The 11,762-nt window shown below is 41.3% G+C and overlaps 1 protein-coding gene across 1 annotated transcript; it reads right to left on the bottom strand.

Moving 5' to 3' along the window:
* Positions 1 to 388: 388 nt before the first annotated feature.
* Positions 389 to 3,083, bottom strand: LOC110022386 (probable clathrin assembly protein At4g32285). Its single transcript, XM_020721295.1, is given in 4 exon segments — positions 389 to 1,976; positions 1,979 to 2,522; positions 2,694 to 2,773; positions 2,902 to 3,083. Coding segments are annotated over 2 exon segments (1,950 nt in total). The 5' UTR covers positions 2,480 to 2,522; positions 2,694 to 2,773; positions 2,902 to 3,083; the 3' UTR covers positions 389 to 527.
* Positions 3,084 to 11,762: the final 8,679 nt, after the last annotated feature.

The raw sequence follows: 11,762 nt of genomic DNA on the forward strand, positions 1-11,762 counted from the left end.
CATAAAAATTAAGTGGTATGTATGTAAATCTTTCTTTCATATTTTTGTTTGTTTAGTTAGTGAGAAAGGTCTTAGTGGCTCTGAATAGGGTTGATTTACACATAACCACTTACTGGCTCTGAATAGGTTCTAAAAACACCATTTTTTTTTTGTTTTTATGTGGATCTGAATAGGGTTTATCATATCTGGTTGAAGGTAGAAACCCCAATTTTCAAACTCCAAGAAATGGAACAAGTATAATACCCAAAGCTACAAAATTGAATCATTTGAACAAATTCATAAATTCATGAAAAAGAATGAACTTTTGAGAAGCATACGCTGCACTCTATAACAAAGTCATCCATTGAGAATAAGTACAGCAGCTTAAGTACAAAGTAACTATAATGGCTAGCCAATGAACACAGCAATCGATGTTGATAAAACATCCAGAGAATATAGAGCAACCGAAGTGAACATCCACACAGACAAAGACACAAAAATGAAGCTCGGGACAAAATAAAGGAACAAAAGGGTGGAAAGGAAGACCGTTACACGTGTGGATAGTAGTATCCGGCGGGCGGCGGCACCATTGGCATCCCATATGGCATGGCTGGGTTGGAGTAGTAGTTAGTACCGCTCAGCCTAGACAGGCTAGCCTGGCCTTGCATCCCATCCTTAGCGTATTGGTGCCACAGCTGCTGCTCGTGAGCCAGCAACTGTTGCTTCTTCACAATTTCATCCATTTGCACATAGGATGGAGGAGGGATGCTCAGTGAAGCAGCAAAAGGGTCTCCTCCTATGTTCTGAACTGTGCCATCAGGCGCGGGCAAGGCCAAGACCTGTGTGGCAGCCTTCCCAGGCCCTGGTAAAGCAACGCTACTGGCGCTTCCTGAGCTCGCCTGGGCATTGATGTGTTGTCTGACAGCACCTTGGTCATACATGCCATTGAGAAGGAGAGGATCAAAGCCTCCACCTAATGCAGCCTTCTGCTTTGCTAGGTTACTGGCTGTCTCGACCAATGCAAGCTCCCAGTCAGCTTTCCCCGGCTCTGCTGCTGGTGTCTGCCAAGCAGAAGTTACTTGACCTTCTCCGTCACGAGAGAATGCCTCCCATGTCCCATTGGCTGAACCAGCTCCGGTGGAGAAAAGGGCTAATGCAAGTTTGTTTCCTTGTGCATCAGCTGTTAATACATCCTCCCTAAGATCAACTAAATCACCTTGGGGTTGAGGCTGGGGCTTGGGTTCTGGTTTGGGCTCCTCCTCTGGTTCAGGCTGCTCCACGTAGTCAGATGGAGCAGGAAGCGCCTTTATGCTGTTCATATCCTGCACTGGCTCTTCCTCTTGCACTGCAGGAGCTGGTTCTTCCTGCCTCGGAGGGCTTTTTGGCCTTCTTGCCTTGTCTCTCATGAACTCCTCGAGGGTCTCCAAAAGTTTATCTGTTATGCGCTGCACTTCTGGATATTCTGATGACCTGGCCACTCCCGTCTCCTTGCACCATGCGTAGAATGCAGTGAGCTCGTCAATCTGCTTGGCTGCACTAGAATAGGCCTCAAAAGCTTTCGCACAATCGGCATGATCCATGTCAAAAAAGCGGTCCAGTAGCACAGCCAGAATCTCACAGATGTCAGCATAGAGCTGGAAGCTCTCTCTGACAATTGGATAGAGAGCAACAAATATCATCCTGCTGTTTTTAGCCAAACCCATAGGCCTGCAGGCGAGAAACCGATCGAGTAGCTGTTGCAGCTGATGCATCCGACCCAACACTTTCTCAGGTTTCATCTCCCGAAGAGGAGTAGCGGGTTTTTTCTCCTCGCCCTGCCGAGGGGACGAAAAAGAAGACGAGTTCCTCCCATAGTTGCCACCGCCGTAAGGGTCTGGATCACCATAATCCGAGTAGTGGTATGAAGCCGGTGATCTCCATTGCTGCTGATCGCGAGGGGAGTTATAGGACCCGCCGTAAGGGACGATTGCGCCAGCACCACCACCAGCGCCAGCCCCACAGCGCCAGCCCCACCGCCATTTGCATGCTTACGATCGTAAATGATGCACTCAAGGCGTTGATCGAGATAGAGGGCGTAGGTGCGAACAAAGGCGGAGTGGTCCCAAGAGCTGGAGTGAGCCTCGTCGCGGAAATCAGACATGTTGAGAAGGCGAGTTCCGCGGCGTGTAGCGTAGAGGATCTCGTGGTGGAAGGCTGGATCGCCGTCGGCCAAGAGGCGGTGCACGAGCATGAGAGCCTTAAGAGCAACGATCCAATCACGGGTCTTACCTAGTCGGCGAGAAACAGTGGCCACACACGGGCCAACGTAGCCGCGGGAATAGGAGGTGAGGCTGAGGATCTCCCGTATGTACTTCTCGTCGGCAGGCTCGTCATCATGACTAGTCGCCTTCACGATGGCCACATCGAGGTCAGGAGCGACATTACTCGACACCTTCGCAAGGCCGATGCTCGTCTGGTCCTTCACCGCACCGATAGCCTTCCGGATCGTACTTGGCGCCATTCCTCTCTGTTTTCACCGCTCCCCTTTTCTCCCTTCTTCTTCCCTAACTCACATGCAAGCAGTTTATACCCAAGATTAAAAAGGAACGAAATCTATCTCCCCTCAAAACAGTACAAAAAAGCAAATACGTATTTCGAGGTTCTAGATGGATTGATGCCGCAAAAGAAACGATTACAGAGATGAAGTCGACCAAAAGTAACTGGAGCTACGTTACCTAAGCCAGCCACTCCGCAGGCGATGCCCTTCTTCTAAAAGCTCTTCGATCCCCGCGTTGGCTACTCGATTTAGCCGGATCTACCAAATATCAGAGCAGAAACTTCAGATCTAGCTCGGCGTCGAATCGGCTCTTGCCAGATCAAGGTCAGCACAGCGAGATCAAAGCGACAGAATGATCCCGTGAAAATAGGGGCATCGATCTGTACCTTAAACGTAGGATCTCACGGAAGAGCAAAGATCAGGAACGGTTTTCAAATCGGAATCCGGCTACAAAACTTTCTGGTTTCTCCCTCCGGCGAGAGGTCCTATCATCACCAAGCCTCTGGTGATTTCGGCCTCCTCACGCGATTCAGAAATATTTAGGTTGAGGAAAGTCATAGATGTGAATAGTTGGTGGCCATAAATTATTTTTTTATTTACAATTTATGCGATTTATATTTTGAAGCAAAAAAAATTCGCCTCAAATGATTTTTCCACGCCATTTAGCGTGATAACTTGGCGGAAATAAGACGGCACAAATATCATTGATGAAATAAATTATTATCATTAGTTTTTGATTTTTATTCTCTCCGCTCCCTCATCGGAGAGTCAGATCATTATAATTTTTTTTTATTTTAAATTAGATCGCAACGAAAAAACTGTCATCATATCTAAGATAAGTACGATATGAAAATGATGTTTTCAACGTTTTAAAAATACAGTTTATCTAAACAGATCAGATGTGTTTTCAAAGCGCGATCACACCAAATAAGCCGCCCAAACAGGCCTTTACTTTCGTGGGCCGGCAAAAAAACCAAATTTTAATTAAAATAAAAATACCAAGTATTATGTATAATAATTTGTAAAATATATGAGAAATAGATAAAATAAGAAGTCGTTTATCTAATTTTTTGAATTGATTGTATATAATATGGACAAGTTGGGTCAGATATTTTACTCTAAATTTTTATTTTCTTTTAACTAACTGTTGTTTATTAATTAATTTTATGGGATTGTAGAGTGGATCAAAACTAAAAATAAAATAAAAAAGTAAACTTAATTACGTTGCTTGTATTCCGAATAATTGACAGAGCAATAAATAATGTTATATTAAATGATATGAGTGCGTAGTTCCTGATGTGGAGCAATTCTCTTCTGCTGCTATGTTTTGTGCATCGAAAATTGTGCGATTTAATGGTCACGAAGGAAAGAGTATGAAGAAAGTCGGCGCACTCTCATGAAGGTGTGAGGTCCGCTTCAGCAATAAAATGAAGTTGTGTTTGCTAAGTCAGCAAGATTATGAAGACGCTGAACCACCCCGATATCTTAGGGGTAACCGATAGAACATACCACCGAGGGAGCCAGACTTGATATTTTAACTTGTGCTCGGCCCGATAGGCCATGTGCCCATTACCAAATCTCAGAGAACAAAAAATGAGTCAATTGAGAGTTTCGTTGGTTGAGATGGTGGAGGCTTACAGAATAAAAACTTGTTTAAGAGAGCGTCACAGATGAAGATTGAATCTTAGCTTTGAGATCCAAGAAAGTATTATGCTTATCATCGGGATCATGGGTATGGTACAGAGGAGTGCCAAAACTCCAAGGCCAAATTGAGGTCAAGCTTAGAAAATTGAAGGAGTTTGTGGCATCAATATAGCAATGACCTAGTGGAAAGGGAAAGCTTCAGTGGAGGAAATATCAGAAAAGCCTTTCTGAGTCCATGAAATGCATATCGCTACCATGGTTCTCGCCTTCTTTGAAGGAGGTGGAGACTCTTCCCGTCGAGCTAGTCGGGAAAGATTTCAGTCAGGAGAACTTTGCACAGCTGCCCTTAGGCCCAAACAAAGCTCACATTCTCCCATAGCCTTCACTAGCAAAGACCCCGCCCCATAAGGGTAATCCCTACAACGACACTATCATTGTCACCACACTAATTGACAGCTACCAAATCGGTAACACCCTCATTCACACTTGAAGCTTTGTAAACATTCTATTCAAGTTGATGTTCAATAAAATGGGTGTCAGGAGCAAATAATTGACAGTCGCAACTGACTCACTCTGTGGTATTTTTGGTAAAAGTAAGAAGGCGCTGGGAACCATCGCGGTTGATTACCTAGGGAGAAAAGAATAAGCAGTTGACTAGCCAATCCAAATTTTACTGTGCTCGACTCGCCGCCTACCTACAATATTATCTTTTTGGTTGTCCCCTATTCAATTCTTTTAAGGCCATCACTTCTACCGAGCATGTGGTTGTGAAGCTCTCGGGGAATGGGGAGGTGATCACTATCTGCGGTGATCTCAAAAAGTCTTGCACCCGTTATTTCCCAGTGGTCGGAAGCGTTCAACAAGAACCCCATGAGCTCCAAAATCTACGAGAAGAGGGTCTCAAGCCCAATAAGATTACCCATCAAATTATTATGACCCAAAAAGGCATTGATAAATATTTATTGCTAAGTGAAGCTTTTGATGCATGCACAATGATGCACTAATCGATACCCTCCAGAGCCATTGAGATGTCTTTTCCTCTTCTGCCACTAAGATGTCTGAGATACTGATTAATGTCGTCTACCACCGTTTGAAAGTCAACTCGATGGCCCAACTGATGAAGTAGAAGATGAGGACCTCTTTTGTCACCTAACTAAGCCAATCTGGAAGGTGGTCTTGAAACTATTGAAAGTCAACTACATCTGAGAACTCCAATACTCGGCCTGGGTATCAAACATTACCCTGGTAAAAAAAATGAAATGACAAATGGAAAATGTTCGTGGGCTCAAAAAATTTGACCATCGCTTACAAGAAGAACAGCAACCCCCTATCGTGGATTGACGTACTTGTAGAAGTGGCGATCGACCATTTTATAATGAGCTTCTCAGAAAATTTCTCCTACTACCATAAAATCAAGATGCATCTAGCTGAAGCTGAAAAGAATGCATTCATCGTTGGTAAGAAAGTGAATTGATATTGTAATTCTCTTTGAGCTAAAAAATGCTGGTGCCACTTACTAGTGCACAATAGATATAATTTTTGTCAAATAGAAAAATAAAAATGTCAAAAATTATGTGGATTTATTTTAATAAAAAGTGAAAAACCTGAGAAATACATGAAATATTTAAAAGAAAATTTCAAAACCTTAAGAATATTTAATATGAATCTCAATCCTCTCAAGTGTACTTTGATGGCATCCACAAGAATATTTATAGGCTATCTCATAACCTCGGTGGGAATAAAAGCTAACCCATAAAAGGTTCATGCATTGATCAACATGTCGTCCCTCTGAAACACAAAAAAACTTTAAAAATTGACCAATAAGATTTTAGGCCTGAGTCGATTCATCTCAAAGTTGGGCAAATAATACATTGCTTTTTTCAAGATCTTGAGGTAAGCAAAGAACTTTCTTTGTTTGGATGAATGTGAACAAGTATTCAAGAAATTGAAAGATTCCCTCACATCACCACTGTTCCTTCACAGCTCAAAGTAGTATGAAGAAGAAGAACTCTCTCTGTATTTGGGGGTTGGACATGAAACTATCAGCTCAGTTTTAGTCCGAGAAGAGAAAAAAAGTAGTCGTCATTTTAGTATGTTAGTCGAGTCCTTTGAGGAGCCGAGCTCATGTATTCGATTATAAAAAAAATTAACATTTCACTCGTTATTTCTGCCAATAAGCTTCATCAATATTTCCAAATATATATGGCCATGATCATCACCAACCACCCAATTAAATCTATCCTCACCAGACTAAAATACTTATACCAGCTTCTAAAACGGGTGATAGAACTCAACAAGTTAAATCTCATTCAAACTTTGGGAACAACATTTACAGTCAAACATGCACAATCTCTATATTCTCGGGAATTTAAATACAATCACTACCAAAATGCTATTGCATTCATAAACCACATATCTCACAAATCTTCTACAAAACTCTAGCATGATCCATTGTAAAAAAGTTCTAACACTGACCAATCAAGCCATCCCCTACAAAATCTATAAATGAAACATTTTCATATCCTTATCAATATTTTTAGCTCACCGACTCTCTTTAATTTCATTCCATCACCCATCTAGATATCGTGCATATCATAAATCAACTATTTCAACATATGTAATAAATTTTAATCCACTACTTCGAACTCCTCAAAAAGAATTCTTCTCTATCTTAAAGGGAGCATCTCTTATGGATTACCGATCTAATCAACATCACTCCTTACGATCATATGCTGATTCATGATGGGCTGAAAATCCTCAAGAAAAAACCTATATTATCGGCTACTCTTCATTCTTTGAAGATACTCTTATATGTTGGAGCCCGGTTCGGTAGAAGAAGCCCAATCCTGCTCCCGCTCGGTCGCTTCTCGCTTCCCACTTCCGCCTCCCTATTCATAATCGCTAAAGGTCGTGACTGCAACCCAGCAGTTTCGTGAGCTGCTCCCACCAACTCTTGCCGAAGTTCGCGAATCGTTGCACCTCTCCTCTTGTTCGCTATAAAAGGCTTCAGATGGCTCTCCTTGAGTTTCTAAGTCACGGTTAGTGTTCGTCTTTGGGCTTCCTCCGGATAGAAGGAAGAGAAGTGCAAGAAGTGGTTCCTTATAGCAGAAGAAAGAACAAAGAAGAAGAAGAAGATTGTTCTCCATTGACTTCTTCTTGTTGGCTGAAGAGAAATTGAGTTTATTTCTTTTGTAAGTTTATCTTCTTCGGTGCATCTCAATGTAGAGTTTCTTCGGTGTATAGAGAGAAGAAAAGAGAGAGAAGAAGAAAGAGCAACGAAGTGATAGATTCCTCTTGTAAGTCGAGATGATCGACTGGTGTAAATTCCTCAAGTAGTAAAATCCTCAGCAACTCCGTGGATGTAGGCAATTTACCGAACCATGTAAATCTGTGTGCTCTTTTTTGGTGTGAATTTTCTCGTTCTATTTTTTGCTTTGTCGATTATTCTCCTGTTTGATTTATATATATACCACATTAACTGGTGTATATCTCGCAACAAATCTCATATCTTGGATAGCTAAGAAACAACAAAAATTAGCTAGATCTTGTATCAATGCTAAATATAGAGCAATAGATACATCAATGACCAATGAAATATGACTTCATTATCTTCTTCAACAACTTAATATGTATACATATCAACCTATTTCCATCTAATATGATAATATTTTGCTATTGCTCTCGTGAAAAATCCCACCATTGTCGGGCTGTCCTGCAAACAGGTTATTGTCATTTCCACTTTTTTCGTTATCAGGCCACCACCGATCTCATGGCAGCATTATCATGTATGTATGAAAAACTATCAACGAATAATAAGGTGTACTTGATGAAGAAGTTATTCAACTTGAAGATGGCGGAATGTGTTTCTGTTGCTCAACACCTGAATGATTTCAATAGTATCACAAATCAATTGTCATCTGTTGAAAATTGATTTTGATGATGTGCGCTGATATTTTGACATCGTTTTCAAATAGTTGAGAAGCCATGAAAACAGTAGTTAGCAGTTTTGCAGGTAAATCTAAATTGAAATGCGATGATATTCATGATTTAATTTTGGCTGAGGAGGTTCGCAAGGAAGATTCTGACGAGATCTCAGGTACGAGTTCGACACTGAATGTTGATTTTAGAGGGAGATGACATGACAGGAACTCAAATAAAGAGAGATTAAAATCAAAGTCTAGTTAGCATGCAACCTGTTGGAATTTTGGCAAGGCTGACGACATAAAGAGGAATTGCAGGAATCTCAAGAAGATGGAGAATGATAGCGCAAATGTGGTATCTGAAGAAGTGCAAGATGAACTATTGCTGACAGTTCATAGTTCTATTGATGATGAAAGTGAAGATGAGAGTGGGTCCGGGGCACCCTTTTATATTGTTCCACAGACAAATAGTGGAGAACCACAAAGCTATAAATAAATCTTACAAGATGAAAGTTCAAGCAAGTGGGAGCTGACATAACTTCCACCAGAGAAGAAGACATTACACAATAAGTGACTGTACCTGGTGAAAACTGAGCTTGAGAGTGGTTCCGGGGCACCCATTCTTATTGTTCCACAGACAAATAGTGGAGAACCACAAAACTATAAAGAAATCTTACAAGATGAAAGTTCAAGCAAGTGGGAGCTGACAAAACTTCCACCAGAGAAGAAGACATTTCACAATAAGTGACTGTACCTGGTGAAAACTGAGCTTGATGACAGTAAGAGATACAAGACCATACTTGTTGAAAAAAGCTTTCAGCAGATGCAAAATATTGCCCATGCAGTGAGAGTTGTAAGTAGAGACAAGAGTAATCCAATAAATAACTTGGAGGTGCAAGACTATTTGGACCCTGCTGATATGTTGACATACAAGACCATACTTGTTGAAAAAAGCTTTCAGCAGATGCAGAATATTGCCCATGCAGTGAAAGTTATAAGTAGAGACAAGAGTAATCCAATAAATAACTTGGAGGTGCAAGACTATTTGGACCCTGCTGATATGTTGACTGAGGGTGTTACTCTTGAGAAACTAAAGTTGTGTACAATTTCAGTTGGTCTTCTGGAGTGAAGCCAAGGGGTTTGAGTTACATAGGTGGAGATTTTAAGGTGGAGGATTCATCTTTGAAGAAAAGAGCGACACTGCCAGTGGATAATATCAGCTTGAGGAAGAAGACATTGTAGGAGGTGTACCGGTCTCCAAATGAGAGATTTGTTATGCTGAAGCCCGATTCAGTAGAAGAAGCCCAATCTCGCTCCTGCTCGGTCGCTTCTCGTTTCCTGCTTCCACCTCCCTATTCCCGATCGCGAAAGGTCGCGACTGCGACCCAGTAGTTTCACGAACTGCTCCTACCAACTCTCGCTGAAGTTCGCGAATCGTCGCACCTCTCCTCCTGTTCGCTATAAAAGGCTTCAGATGGCTCTCCTTGAGTTTCTAAGTCACGGTTGGTGTTCTTATTCGGGCTTCCTCAGGATAGAAGTAAGAGAAGTGCAAGAAGTAGTTCCTTATGACAGAAGAAAGAACAAAGAAGAAGAAGAAGATTGTTCTCCATTGACTTCTTCTTGGTGGTTGGAGAGAAATTGAGTTTATTTCTTTTGTAAGTTTATCTTCTTCAGTGAATCTCAATGTAGAGTTTCTTTGGTGTATGGAGAGAAGAAGAGAGAAGAAAAGAGAGAAAAGAAGAAAGAGCAACGAAGTGATAGATTCTTTTGTAAGTCGAGGTGATCGACTGGTGTAAATTCCTCAAGTAGTAAAATCCTCAGCAACTCCGTGGATGTAGTCAATTTGCCGAACCATGTAAATCTGTGTGCTCTTTTTTGGTGTGAATTTTCTCGTTCTATTTTTTGCTTTGTCGATTATTCTCCTGTTTGATTTATATATATACCACATTAACTGGTGTATATCTCGCAACAAATCTCATATCTTGGATAGCTAAGAAACAACAAAAATTAGCTAGATCTTGTATCAATGCTAAATATAGAGCAATAGATACATCAATGACCAATGAAATATGACTTCATTATCTTCTTCAACAACTTAATATGTATACATATCAACCTATTTCCATCTAATATGATAATATTTTGCTATTGCTCTCGTGAAAAATCCCACCATTGTCGGGCTGTCCTGCAAACAGGTTATTGTCATTTCCACTTTTTTCGTTATCAGGCCACCACCTTTTTCGTAATTAGACCACCATTGTTGGGTTGTTCTGCAATCAGGTTATCGTCATCACCAGACAACCATTGCCTGATCGCCATCCTCTCTACCACCAGACCACCATTGCTGGCCCCCATCATCATCTTCGCTGTTGAATTACCGTCGGTAGGCCACCATCCACTCACCACCTTCGTTATAAATGCCACCACTGGACCACTTGCCAGGCTGTCAAAAAAGCTAGTGTTCATGAACAGATCATGCTCGGCCTACTAAGTAGCTTATTTTTGATTTGTTCCTTAAGCAAACAAGTCAAATACAAATAAATCTTTTGAGCTCGATCTATAAATGACTCTCACATGAACAAAAGTTTATTCATTCTTATTATGCTTAAATTGACTAGAATTAATTAAATAATAAATAAATAATATTGGTATGTTAAAATTTTATGTTGTCTTTTTTAAATAAATATTAAAATTTATTAATTTAAATTAGGATTGTAAGTGAAAAATAAAATTTTTATGTTGGATATATAAATATATAAGAATGGACCACAATTATTAGTGTTCAACTGGTTCCCGCCTTGCCTCCGGCCTAGCCTGTCCTGCGATCCAGCTGCCTGCCCCGCGGTCCCGCGACTCCCACCCAGCCCTCCCTGCTCGGCTGCTCTGCGGTCCCACCAAGTTCTCCCATCTTAAAACTTTCCTCTTTAAAAGCCAATCGGAGTTTTCCATAACCAATCGAAGTAGAAGTTCAATAAAATCCAATCGAAGTAAAAGTTCTTATTTAATTTTGCTTAAAAGAGTATTAAATAAATCTTAAATTTAAATATCTTTTAAATTTGTTAAATTTTAATAAACTATTAAGTTGGCCCAAATATGAATTTATTTCAAACATGAAAAAGTTTTTCATGAGCGAGCTGTTATACACGTTTACACTCCTAGCTGCCACTTTCAAAGTCGGACTATCATCATTTTCACCGCCAGACCATCATTGTGAAGCCTTGACTGTTGTCAGCGCTAGAACACTACTTTGCCATCTGCCCACCACTATGATTATCGTTGGAGCACCTCAGTTGTCAAACCACGGATGATTGACCACCACAATTGTCATCGTTAGACCACCGTCGTCGGATCAGCCATCATGGTGAAGCCTTGACTGTTGCCGGCACTAGAACACTACTTTGCCATCTGCCCACCACTATCATTATCGTTGGACCACCTCAGTTGTCAAACCACGGATGATTGACCATCACAATTGTCATCGTTAGACCACCGTCGTCGGATCACTGTTCAGACACAACCATCATCACGTCAAACCACCAATGTCGATTCATCATCGTCACTGGATCACTATTGCTGAACCACCACTGCTGATGCCTCAAACCATCGCCATGCGCAGCCTCTAGTTTCGGACAACCGCTGCCCGAGCACCACCATTAGCGCCGTCGGACCACCGTCTTCGGGGC

This window comes from Phalaenopsis equestris, unplaced genomic scaffold (assembly GCF_001263595.1).
Source record: "Phalaenopsis equestris unplaced genomic scaffold, ASM126359v1 Scaffold000188, whole genome shotgun sequence".
Classification (NCBI taxonomy): Eukaryota; Viridiplantae; Streptophyta; class Magnoliopsida; order Asparagales; family Orchidaceae; genus Phalaenopsis; species Phalaenopsis equestris.